Source organism: Opisthocomus hoazin, chromosome 1 (assembly GCF_030867145.1).
Source record: "Opisthocomus hoazin isolate bOpiHoa1 chromosome 1, bOpiHoa1.hap1, whole genome shotgun sequence".
Taxonomy (NCBI): domain Eukaryota; kingdom Metazoa; phylum Chordata; class Aves; order Opisthocomiformes; family Opisthocomidae; genus Opisthocomus; species Opisthocomus hoazin.
Genome location: NC_134414.1, coordinates 128,663,383 through 128,676,209, shown reverse-complemented (window position 1 = coordinate 128,676,209; position 12,827 = coordinate 128,663,383). Strand labels below are relative to the sequence as shown.

Genomic DNA, 12,827 nt, shown 5'->3' with positions numbered 1-12,827 from the left:
AAGTAAAATAAGAATGAAGAATAATAATCAGTGCAACATTTAGTGTGCTGAAGTTTTAAACAAGTGTCCATTGACAAGGAATTATTATGTCTGTGTGGTTCATGTCTACAAGTGATGCAGTTAAGTTCACAACACACATCTACACCCAGATCAGAAGATCAAATTGTAAAAGTGGAATTTCTTTGACAGAAAGGTAAATGTTGGAGGAGGTGTTCACCTTGTCCAGGTTGCTTGTTACAGCAGCCTCTTGCTCTTGGAGGACTGCACTTGCTATGTCTTGGATCTTTTCAGCACTGAAGCTAGCAGCTGCTTTCGCTCTCCTACCTTCTGGGCCGTACAGGGCAGGGTCCGAGAGAGAAGCAGTGGTGGTCGGCTAGGTGGGAGACACAGGGATGCAACCGATGAACCCTCTGAAGTTTAACAGGAGCAGCTTAAAGTTTTACTGTCTCCCATGGGCTGTCGTACCTTTCTGTGGCAGTTTAGAATGCATCAGTAGCAAAAGTAGCAGTGGGTCAGCAGTGCAGCCACCGCGTTTCACAGCGTGAGGTTTGTGGGTCAGTAGCTGTTATTGTTAACCTGTGTTTAGCTGAAGGAGTGCAGGACAGATGCAGGAATAGGAGAATTTGTGTTACTGGCAAACCAGTGTTGTACCCTGACAACTAGAGTATTTGTTGCTCTTCTGAATAGACCAAGGATGTAGTTCGAATCTATGAAGTATTGCATCCTTTGGTAACGAGTGGCCTATCTTAAACTTTTTCTTCCTATCAATTAAACACAAGAAAGCTGCTTGTATATTACAGGAGGGCGGATATATTAATGCTGTTACTGCGTTTATATTTATACAGGCAGGTAGCTAATGTGTAGATTGGTGCCTGTTTCTTGTGTTCGTGCTGGAGTGGCAGGAAGAGACCCACCCTCTTCTATGGTGTCCCACAGATGTGTTTTAGAGTTGAATGCAAGAAACCTGTATGATTTTTCCTTGATGGAGAGGTTTGCTGTATTTATATGTGCATCAATCGGTACTTTACATACTTCATTGGCTTTTGGTGGCTGAACCTAGAATGTAAAAAAAGTTTGATTTGGGGTTGTTTGTTTTTTTCTTTTTTGAGAGGTTGCATGTTTGAAGTAAATTGTGAATTTTGAATGTTGGTAATCTGTTTTGTGTTCTTTTATAGTAAAGTGAAGTGTTGCATAACAGAAACTTTTTTTAGCTTTAGAGTCCCACACAAACACTGGGGAGAAAACCACAGACCAGAGAAGAAAAAGCATCTTTTTTTTTTTTTTTTCTTTTTATGATTGAATGAGGAAAAATGACTCATTTAGTTTTAGATGGTACTCTGACAAAACATCGAGAAACTCTTAGTTAGAGAAGACCATGTGATAGCCACTGATTCACACGTCCGGCTTTGGTGTCAGGTCTCTGGATAAAAGTGGACATCGTCACGAGAGATGTTACAGCAAATGTTTTGCTCTGATGTATGAAACCCTAAGCAACACTTATTGCTGGAGATGAAATGAGACAGGTTTGGGTTTTTTTTTTTTAAAGTGATTTTGGAATTAGACAAGGCTAATGGATGGTTTTGCAGAAGCACCTTGAGTTCAATTTGTTTGCAGTCATTCAGAGGAATTAGTTGTTGATAAAACAAAAGATCAGCTAAAAATGGGTGACATCTCATAAATCTGCCATGATGGTTGAAAATTTTACTTTATTTGCTGAATTTTCATGTTGGGTGCTGTATTTACATGGTGCTTTCTTTCTGGCTTAATCCTTCCCCGCCCCCCTTGTTTCCAGGGAGGAGTCCTCTGTCCTTGCTCGCAGCTGTGATGGCCTTGGCTGGGGCCAGCCGTCCTCCTAGCAGCTCTGCTTCCCAGGGATGGCTGTGCCAGGCCCGGCTGTTGCCAGCACTGTAGGGTGCGGTGGTGTACCCCTGCAGTGGGGCGGAGTGGGGTACCTGGGCCCCCTCCAACGCAGGGCAAGGGCAGGAGGGGAGGCTGCAGAGGTGGGAGAGCAGCCAGAGGTTAAAATGCTGTAAGGACAGTTAAAGGTCAGGCTGGGTTTCCTCTTAAGTAAAAATGAACAAAAATTACTTCCACACTGCTTCTGCTGCCCTGCTAGCTTTTCCAGAAAGCGTGTTTATGGAGGAGAGTATGACCTGGGTATGCTGAGAACAGGATGGCAGCCCACCTGCAGGGACCTGACCTCTCCTCTGTGCCTGCTGCCTTGCTCACTCGATGCTGCTACAGAGACTGATCTCATCTCCTGCCGTGGCTGGCACAGCTGCCAGCAGTCCACAGATGTGGCCAAAACACATTTGTTTAGGGCACTTGCCTGTCTTCTACATCTTTCCCACTTTATTCCCCAACTGCTTACAGTGCCTACAGAAGTCTGGCAGATTTTTTGCCCTTAAATGTAAAAGGAACAGGTCATAGATTACAGCCCAAAATAAAGCTAAACTTCAGGATTGTGGCAAATGGGATACCAGTGGGACCAAGCTCCAAAAATCTGAGCTCTAGTTCTGGTCTTACATCGCACTTGATCACTATCTTAATAATTAGTATTCAAATAAATGCTAAACTTGGGCTTTCTAATGTGCAAGCTAATACTCTAACGTGAAGAAAATCACGAGTGTATTTTGAATGCAGAACTCGGGCTTCCATAGTGGTTTTCCAGCATTTCATTAAAATAAATTAGATTTGAAAGTTTGATTTTTATATGTATTGAGGCCTGAATTAAGTGAAGTACTTGGTGAATGAGATGTGGAGCTGAAAGAGGGTTGGGTTTTTTTTTTTTTGAAGAAAAGATGACAATATTTGGCCCAAACACTAAAAGATTCTGTAAAAACAATTACACATACTCTAAAGGAAATCATTCAAATAAATAGTTGTGTGTAGTGGCTGTTTGTAATTTGGCTTGATATTTTATCGCAGTTAGTTTTCCATTTAGGAGGGAGGATAGGAACCATAAAACTTGATGCAAATTAGCGGAGTGAAATAGCTTTCTTTGCAACTGCTCTTTGAACCTTTGTGTCTCTTTTAAGAATATGCTTACAGAATATTGCAGCAGTACATCTAGGAAGAAAACTGTGTTGTTTTAAGAACCAGAAGTATATTTCTTCCTAATAAATCATTTCTGATAGAACTAGAAAATAGAGAAGATCATACTAATGCAGTTTTCTTTTTAAAAGTCTGCTTTGCATTTTAATCTCATGGAGAACAGCTCTCATTGTTCTCAAAGCAAAAACTAGACAAAACACTCGTGAGTTTAAGAAATTTTCATACTGGAAATGCGGTGGGGTTTTTGTGCTAACAGGTAATGCATGATCTTGCATTGTGAGAAGTAAAACTTCTGCATCTCTGAACTTGCCAGTATCTTGTTCTAGTAATTAAGCCAAAAAGGGGACAACAGGATTTTATTCTGCCACATTGTATGTAGTATCCGAGCGCCTTCCATCTGTAGTGGAGAAGAACTGGGATTTAACTTCTCAGAATAACGGCATGGGGGAGGGATAAGATGAGACAGTGTGCTGCTTGTGGTACGAATTTTGGCTTGGGTATTTTATGTGTTATGACGTTTGTACCTGTAGTTGTTCTGACGCTTGTGATGTGTAGGGGTGTGTGGTAGGTAATGGGGCAGTGGCTTTCTGGTGGTGGAAATTTGCTGGTGCATGTATGCTGTTGCTGTACTGCATAGCTCAGAAATCCTGTGTGTGTACATGTGCATATATGAAAATATTTGATACAACTTCTAAGAAGTGCTGAGATCTAGGAATCATTAAAATGATGATTCTGCTATTTCTGAATACACAGATTGTTGGTGATGTTTTCTGGAATGCTTTATGAATTTATCCGTTTACTGTTACATTAACTGTGTGGTATTGCAGTGTTATATAAATGTTGGATTGGGAGATTGTATCCATTTTGAGCTGAGTAGTGACTTTGTTTAGATTTAGTGATTAATATTGTATTTCTTCATGGGATTGGAGTTAAATGCAGAGCTTCAGTGGAGATGATAACTTACTGATATTGCTGCAATGTGTATGTGAGCACAATTCTTTTGTGAATTTTACAGGAGGCAAGATTACAATAATAGACTGATGTTGCAAATTTGATTGATTGGGAAATAGTTTGGATGTCTTAACTGACAGTCACTTCCAGGTGAAATTTTGGGGTGTTTTAAATACGCTCTCAAAATGTTTGTTTTTTTCCTTGATTGTTTGCTGTTACATTTCCTTGCTGGTTAGGAGGAGAAAACTTTCAGCCATGCAGGATTCATCAGTGTTACTTTTTTCCCTTTGTATCTTCTTTCACCAGGTCTTCCCCATCTTGGTCCTTTTCTAAGTAATTTTAATGCTCGTAAAGTACCAGAGTAACAAGCCAGGAGAAGTCGTCCTGTCATGTCAGCTCAGGAGAAGATAGATGTACTGATGGAGTGAGTAAATTTGTGATCAAACTATCTCTGGGTTGGCTTGTTTTAAATAAGCAGAGAGATTATTTGGTGCCTAATCCCCACCTGCCTTTAATGTGGGAGATGAGAGGTCAGAAATCGTCACATGTAAATGAATTTTGACAACTGTAGCTTAAGCAGTACAAAAAATTCAAATTAATGTTAAAACAGTACAGAATAATTACTTGATTGGAAATGCCTGGACTTCTAAGTGTATGTGAATGAGTTTAAAAAAGCGCAGGAGTGCATACGCTTGTAGGTGCAGGCTACTTAGTACTTCATGCTGCCTTTCCAAGGTAGGTTTTTATCTTGTCTAGAAGCTAAAGGATGATTATGTGTTAGAAGATCCCTTTCCATGACTATTTTCGGGCTTTCAAAAAATTCATGTTCTCCCTGCAAGAGAAAAGCTGGCACAGTTTGAAGTAGTGGGTTTTCAACTTTTTTTTTTTTTGCATTACTTTAAAAACTCTAAAATATGGATGCCTGAAAAAGTGAATGTAAGCCTACCAACAATGGACTAATCTTAGTTACTTTCACAGACCCATAGGATGTAACGACTGCAGTGTAAAAACTGCTGATCTAATGCTGTATCTATACTGAAGTCAGAGACCTCTGGACAGGGTAGTAACACTAGCCAGCAAAGATAATGACAGAAGTCTGAACCGTTTGGAAGTGTTAAGCACGAACTGTTTCACTTCGAGAAGAATGGTTGCCTAATAATGACTTTCACAGTCCTGCCCCTGAAATCCTACAAACGGTAAACTCTGATTTTTAAAATGTACTTGTTATTTTGATGACCTCAGTCAAGGAAACTTGGGAGAGGCAAAGGAGGAGAGAATAATTATTTGAAGTACAAGCAGATGCTACTCTGATTTCTCAAGGAATTTTCTTGCGTAGAAAGGCAGGGTTAAAGAAATGGAGCTTTTTGTACTGAAAACAATGCAACATTTTAGCCTGTGTCTCTCCAACTTTTTCTTTGTATGACCTGTATTAAGGATGAAGTGCTTTCAATAGTAAAAAACTGAAATGGGATGGTAAAGGAGGGTCTTTCAGAACACTTACAAAAATTGTTTGCAAAATAAATAATGGCAAGTTACTCAAAAACATGTATGAGAGTGTTTTAGTTTGTTACTAAGTCAAGGTAAACTCAAGTTAAAGATGTGCCGTAAGTCATTTGTTAGTCAACCTCATAAATTGGTTAATGAATTTATTTTCTAAATAAGAATACTTTTTTTTTAAGTGCTTCTGGTGTTTTCTAGGTTGCTGGAATAAATTGTCTTTGGCTGTCATGTCAGGAGTGACAGAGATTGCTCTTGTCTATCTAATGAAATACTCTCGCTGGTGTACATGTGTACTTGAACTGAAGAAGTAGAGAGGACGAAGGAGGCTAGGGTACCCTGTAGCAACAGCATACCTGGCCGGTATTTGTGAGAACTGAGAAGTGCCCTGTCAAAACTGAGTATCAGTTTGAATAGCAGGGGAAAACCAATGCTCCGTGCTGTAGAATCTCTCTGCCATAAAGCAGGTAGGAAACAGCTTCTCTGAAATAGATGGAATAGTCCTGGGATTGGAGGTGGGCTTGTGAGCTCATTTATCTCTGTGGTGGTGGATTCCCAGAGCTGTGGGTGATGCTGTACAGGTGTTGGTTTTGGTTTGAAGAGAAGCCCAGGCATTTATGTTAACAGTATTTGTATCAGAAAAAGTTTGGGAAGATCTTTGCTGTTTCTCTGAAGTTGAGCTCTTAGCTGTAGTTTAACCTTGCCTGCTGTTGGTCCTCACACTGCCATCGGCACAATATCCCGTGCAGCTTTTGTGGATTCTTGGTTTTAATACTCACTAAATCTGTTTGGGTGGGTGTGTAAATTACATTCCCAGTTCCAATATAGTTCTGGCTTTAAACTATATGTTTTCTTAGTAACAAAGCAGCTGTAAGTCGCTTCGGTACTAACAGTTTCCCTGAAAAGAACGTGTAAGTTCTGAGAGTGAAACTAGTCTCAGTATGTGCATGAAAAGGGATAAAGCTGCCAGACTACATGGACACTAGTGCAGAAATGGCATTGAGATTAAGGTGGATGGGATCTGGCGTGTTGCTGCGTGTACACTGGCTGGCATACTTTGAAACACTGTCAAAAATTCAACAAGGCACAGTGAATTTCAAAGGAGTCATTAAGTGCTTTGTTAAAGTTGCTGGGTTTCATAAGCTTCTGGAGTGGGATCTTCCAGATGTGAGTTAAAGATGTGTTACAGGTTCCTATACTGAGCAGATGAGAAAATACATGAAAGAAGTGGTAAAGGTCAGATTGGTTGGCCACGTTGCTTCTTTTTTTTGCCTTCTCCCGTCAGTACTAGTGTAGAGGACATCAGACAGGATTTTCAGAAGTGTAAGGACTTGACTTGAACTGATTCAGTGTTTTTGTTTTGGTCCTGTGTCCCCTCTGTACCCCTGGTGCCAAACGCCTGCAGATCTCGCCGTGCCATGCTAGTGAAGCAAAACACTTGGACCCGAAGGAGAGGAAGACAAGTGTCCAAGCAGGACATACTCTCCGTGGTTGTCTCCACGGTCTCATTTAGAAAAAAACATAAACTAACAGGGCTGCCTGCTTTCAGCTGAGAGGTGGGGATCGGATACTGGCCGTGTGAGTGTTAGGAAGAGCCACTGACGTGCCGTTTTCCGTTACGGGTTTTAATTCTTCTTTTGAAACAACGGCTGGCGGCTCCCGTGGTGGTCAGTCCGCCTCGCCTGCTGTCTTCCTGGCTTCGCTCCCCAGGCTCACCTTCGCTGAAGGGTTACGCGTCGCTCTGCCCTGGCCGGGTTTCGGTGGAGCCGCCCTGACGACAGGGGCAGGCCCCGCTCCCGGGGCACGGCGTGGCGAGCGGCGGGTGCCGCCGGGCTCTTGCCGGCGGCGGAACGGGCGCTCCTGGGGCGGGGGCCGGCGGCCGCCCGCGGGGGAGAGGGCTGCGGCAGCGCCGGGGTGCCGGCGGCCCGCTGGGGCCCTGCCCGGTGCGGGCTGCCGCCATGGCCTGGCGAGACCCGCGGGGCTCTGTCTGCCTGCAGAATCCCCCGGCTCCCCGTCTGCCGCCTTATTTTTTTATTTTTTTTTTTCCCCTCCAACTTCGTCAAAGGAAGTTCGCTGCGCACCAAACATGGCAGTCCGGGCTGTGGGAAGACACCCTCGTCGGCCGGTTGCGGTGCGCAGTGAGGGCTTCCCCCGGGCGCGGCAGCCGGCGCGTTGAACCCGTCCGTCCCTGCGGGACGTGCCTTTCCCGGCCGGCTCACGCGTGAATGCGGCCGTGGGGCGGCGGGGGAGCGTCCGCGGGCGCTTCGGCGCCAGCGGGGCGGCCGGGTCGGGCAGGGCCGGGCAGGGCGGCAGCTTGCGCAGGGCTGGCTACCTGCGCGGCGAGGGAGCGAGCGAGTGCGTGCCGCTGACGTCGGCCCGCGCGGCGGCGGTGGCGGGGGGGGGGGGGGGGGGGGCGGTGGCGGCGCGGCGGCGTGGGGCCGTAGCGCCGCGGCCGAGCGGCGAGTGCGCGCCCCCCGCGCCGCCGAGCTCGGCTTCCTGCTCCTCGCCGCCCCCGGGGCGCCCGTGCTCCGCCCCCGACGGACGGGCTGCCACCGGCCCGGAGTGGGCGCCGGCGGGGCGGCGAGGGGTCCTCCCGGGCGGGCGGTGTCACGGTGGTTCCGCCAGGCTGCGGCGGTGGGGAGGCTGCTGCGCCGGGGGAGGCGAGTGCCGGTTTCACGTCGCGCAGGGCCGGGGAGTTGTGCGAGGGGGAACCGGGAGCCGCAGCCGGGCCCGGCTCGGTGGCGAGGAGCGAGCGGTTGCGCTGTTGCGCTCCCTGGTCGGATGCCGTCGCTCCCGCCGATGCCGTGGTGGAGCGAGCCACGGCAAAGCCCATCGCTTGCTGAGCAGGGAGCTGGGGTCGGGGAAAGTTTGTAGCGTGTGAACTTGTTTTGGTGTCGCTGGGAAGCGCGGACAGATACGGCACAAACGCAGCCATGAAGGAGAGGTGGGAAAGGTGAGGTTCACCTCAAACGACGTGCGGTAGAAGAGACGCTCGGGTTGGTGGTTTGGGAACTTCTAGATGGATTGAATAACGCCAGGAAGAGACTTTACAGTGCTTGTGTAGGAGCTGTGGATGTGGAATGCTGTGATGTATATGATGGAATGACAGCATTTTATAATGTGTGGACTCTAAATTGTACACAGCAGAAACAAAAACAACAAAAAAATTATTTTTACAGTTGCCGAGTATCCTTCAGGTTGGAAGCCGGGTTAATTGAGAGAAAGCCGATTGTTTGGAAGAATATCCCAGTTGCAGTAAATGGGCAACTTGTGTAGAAATGTGTCGTCTTACATTATTATATTTTTTTAAATTTAATTAAAAAAAAATTCTTTATTGGGTGAAGAAGGTAAATACCGCAGCTATATTCCAGCTTTTTAAGCAGGTGAGCGTCATTCTCTGCGTACCTTCTAATGGAGCTTCAGAATCGTTAACCTTGGTGGCAGGTTGCTGCTTGCTTCGCTGCCTCTTGGCAGGCAGGGTAACGGAACGGCTCCGCTCCTTCTGACTGTGGTGCCCCGCCTGATTTTGCAGAGCGGAGCTGTGGTGGGCCAGCCAGGCGCTGGTGCTGCCGTTGGAGCTGCAGGGCAGTGCCGCAGGCCTGAGCTGCTCCCTGGGTGGCACCGGGCAACAGGAGGGAACCAAGGACCTGGTTCAGGGCTGTGGGAGGTGTGATGTGTCCCAAGCTCTGAGGCCTGACCAGAATTACTTGTGCTCTTGATCCAGACCAGAGTGTGTGCGTTGGGTGGTTGTGTTCTGTGATGCAGAGTTGAACTTGCTGGTCCTGCTATAAAAAGAAACAAATTTAGTCTTTGATTAACTGTGGGAGTAGGGTACACTTCTCTTACAGTGAAGTTCCCCAGTAGCTGTGCTGACAGCAGTTCCAGGGAAACCTCCATTTCAATGTTTGATGCATTTTGCTGGAAAAAGAGAGAAGTATGGTAAATTAGAAACTAGGGTTTGATTTGTGGTAATGTTTTGGGGCATGACTAACTTTCCTTTTTTCCTTGGCAGAAATTGGCACTGCTTCTTTTAGTTGTGGGGCGGGTAGGGAGCGTATATTCTTAAGGTTGTCTTGTGTTACTGTGTTACACACTTACCACTTGTAATTGAACAGCTTTGTAGATAAAGGTGTAAAGTCAAAAGGAAAACTGCAAACCACTTTTATTGCCCAGTCTGTAGCCTGTCTGTGGTAGTGGTGGAAGAGCATTGTATAGGAAGTAATAATAAAACTTCCAGTCATGTGCAGTCCTGCATCTTTTCCATTAGGTTTCAGGCACTGGGTATACTTCACTGTGTGGTTTTCCCTCCATGCAGTCTGTAAATTTGTTGAAATCTACTTCTTGCTATAGACTGGTGCTCAGGAAATTAACCCTGTCTTACGTCATTACTCTGAGGGATAAAACTGTGGTTAAAGACATTTTATGTGCTGTTCATATCAGTGTGTTAAAAAGGTGATGCATGCCCATTTGCCTCAGTGAGTTGATTCTAAAGATAATTCTAAATGCTAATGTTTCCACAAGAAACTTATGAGAAGTGTGCTTATCCTACAGATGCCAATGTATTTCCATTGTGGGCCCGAGTACCCAACTTTTATTTTCCAAATTTACTACCTTTTTACTCACATTCTGCCAATAGAGAAACTGCAGCACTGGAAACACAGGCATGGTGTTGAGCATTAAGCCAAACAGCTGCTGGACTTCTGTGCTGTTTTACTCATATTGTAGTTATTTTCAAAATTTTCATTCTGATTGATAGGACACTGCTGTAAAAAATCCAACCTATATCAGTAGAGTCAAAGGTTCCTACCAGCAGCTCTAAATTTTGTGCTTGTAACTGATTTGCCAGTCTTGCTGATGGCTAGGGTCAAAGCATTTGCTGCTTTTCTGTCACATTTTGGCAACCTGATCTCCTGTTAAGTTGTTGAAATTTGTTAATTTATTTTGGAGTGCACTGAAGAGGGATGGGAAGTTCTGCCTGCAAGTTGAAGCCTTCCTTGTTTGAGAGATCACAAGGGTATTAATAAGTGCTGTCTCTTTGTAGGCGTGAAGAGTGAAGGGTATGGCCACCACAATCTTATTTCACCTTCAGTTTCACGTGTAATGCTGACCCCATCTTCAACACAGATAGAAGATACAGTATGTTATTTGAACTACAGCTCCCTGACAAAGCAGTGAATAAGACTTATTTGACAGAGGTAATAGAGAAGCACTATGTGTCAATGGTAGTCGCTGAAAGAAACAGTCCCAGCCTCAGACACGTCCATCCTGCCCCACGAGGCTGTGCTGGTGTTTTGGCAGTTGTGTAATGAACTGGACTGGAGGACTGATCGTAGCTAAAATTAATGGGTTTTATTAGCATAACTTCTTCTGTCCACTAAAGATAAAATGGACCACCATTGGGTGGATCATATATTGTGTCATGAATCCAGCCGGAGAACTGAACAGCTCTGTTGCCCCAAAAAGGGGGTCCAGGACTGTGGGGAATAGAAGCGGGACAGGGAATGGGACTGCTTTTGGCTTCAGAGCTGGCTTATGCTATCTTAACTGCTTGTCAAGCTAGAGTCTTAAGGGCAGGCTAGGTAAAATGCAAAAGAAGGAGGATGCATCTTCAGAAATAGACCACTGTTGTCAATATTCCTTCTAGTGGGGACACAATATGCATCTTTATAAAAGTGATTTTGCAGTCTGAGTAGTTTCCAGTCCAGATAGCACCAGTTAGTTACTGATGCTGAAGATAACGTGTCTTAATTGTGATGTTGCTCTTATCTTTCTCCTGTGATCCTTTCTGAAGTCAGTGCTGCCTTGCATAGCTTTCCTTCATGTGACCCAGCATAGCATGCTACATGTCGGGCTGTTCTTAAAAGTTGCATGGGACTTTCAGTGAGTGTGTTTGATAAGTGATTTTAGCAAGGTAGCTCCATCTGAGTGCAGAATACACTTTACTACAGGTTCAAGGTGCTGGTTAAATTGTAAGTCTGGAGTTGGTGCTGTAAATTGTTCATATGATCAGGTACTCTGAGATTTTGACTAGTGGCGGAATATTTCTAAAAGAGAAGGTAGCTTCTCCAGTGGCCTGTAAGAAGCGTATGTATCTGTGGCCAGTGCCATAATATTTTTTGTTTGTTTTTTAAATAGCAGGGTGATTGTTGTTGTTTGTATGTGATTTGTGGAGTTCAGGAAGTTTTTGTTAGTGGTTTTCAAGCATTTTTTATGTGTGTTCGGTGCTGGCAAAAAGCAGCAATAAATATTTCTACATGAATTCCCTGGGGCTGTGTTTTGGCTGGGGTAGTCAGATGTTACATCCCAAGATAAAGACCAGATTTTGAGATTTGCTAGTGTAGAGCTATGCATTTGTTCAGGGCCTTGTTACCCTCTATGAAACTCTGTGCAAGTACAGATATCTGTGCTGGTGGATTTTGACAAGGGATTAAAGGATCGATGTTTGCTTTGCTTGGAAGTTGTTCAGATAGTAGAGTTAAGAGTTGAAAATACCATCTCCACTCCTTCCCTTGCCCTACCAAAGTAAACTGAAATCCCATAGCAGAATGTGGCACATTATTACTCAAAAATCTGAAGAGTCAATTTAGTGTACCTTAAGCAACAGAAAGATGCTGTCCAATGAAAACTTTATACAAAACAAAAATTGTATTTGCAGGAGAGGAACAAAAGGAAGGATGAGGAAGAAAACTTATTTAAATATTCCTATCAAGATTCCACAGCATGAAATTCGGTTGGCTTTTATAAAGCCAGAAGGGTTGTGAGAATTGCCTAGAATCCCAAGCATTATAAAAAAATATATATATAAATTCTCAGTTTGGTTTGATTATATCTTACTTTTGGAGGGAAATGTAAGTATCTCTCCTCTTCCTGCAAGTGGAGGAGCTAGTTAATGAGAGTAAATCCCAGGAATAAGGCTTTTGTTGTTAGGCAAATTATAGCAAAATGCAAGAGGCCTAACACCTTGAGAGCTGATGCAGCTGGGCCGTGACCATGGTTCAGTAAGTACACAGCTTCTGCTGGTGAGGACATGGAGTTACTGCCCCTGTTACTGCACCTTCTAACAGTGTTGGGTCCACCCTCCGCATGGACATGGTGCAGTGGCAGCAGTGTTCTCCACGGACTTCTGTCCTGTCCGGGAGGATACTGGGAGAGCCTCACTGGGAAGCGCTGTCACAGCTGTGGAGGGGTGGTGCAGGGAGTTGGTGTGGTGTGCTGCCTCAGGACATAGTCTTCCCTGATGACCAGCTAACCTGAGCTGAAACCCTAGTAGCATCTGATATTTTTCGGATGTGAAACTTGAGTATGGTGGGACATGGTTTTTGAAA

The 12,827-nt window shown here is 44.9% G+C and overlaps 1 protein-coding gene across 14 annotated transcripts in view; it reads left to right on the top strand.

Annotated features, from left to right (window-relative positions):
- BBX (BBX high mobility group box domain containing) overlaps window positions 1-12,827 on the top strand; it is a 158,934-nt gene that overhangs the window by 25,708 nt on the left and 120,399 nt on the right. Inside the window, exon 1 of one of the 14 annotated variants that reach the window (XM_075435435.1) lies at window positions 4,348-4,429. The exons of 9 other annotated variants lie outside the window; for them this stretch is intronic. Coding sequence is in view for 1 of the 5 variants with exons in the window: in XM_075435411.1 (XP_075291526.1) it covers window positions 7,589-7,633 (45 nt within the window). In the remaining 4 variants the exon portion in view is untranslated. Of the gene's footprint in view, window positions 1-4,347; window positions 4,430-7,573; window positions 7,634-8,363; window positions 8,456-12,827 lie in introns of those variants that run through there. 4 more of the 14 variants (XM_075435418.1, XM_075435411.1, XM_075435428.1 and 1 more) reach the window with 4 other exon arrangements.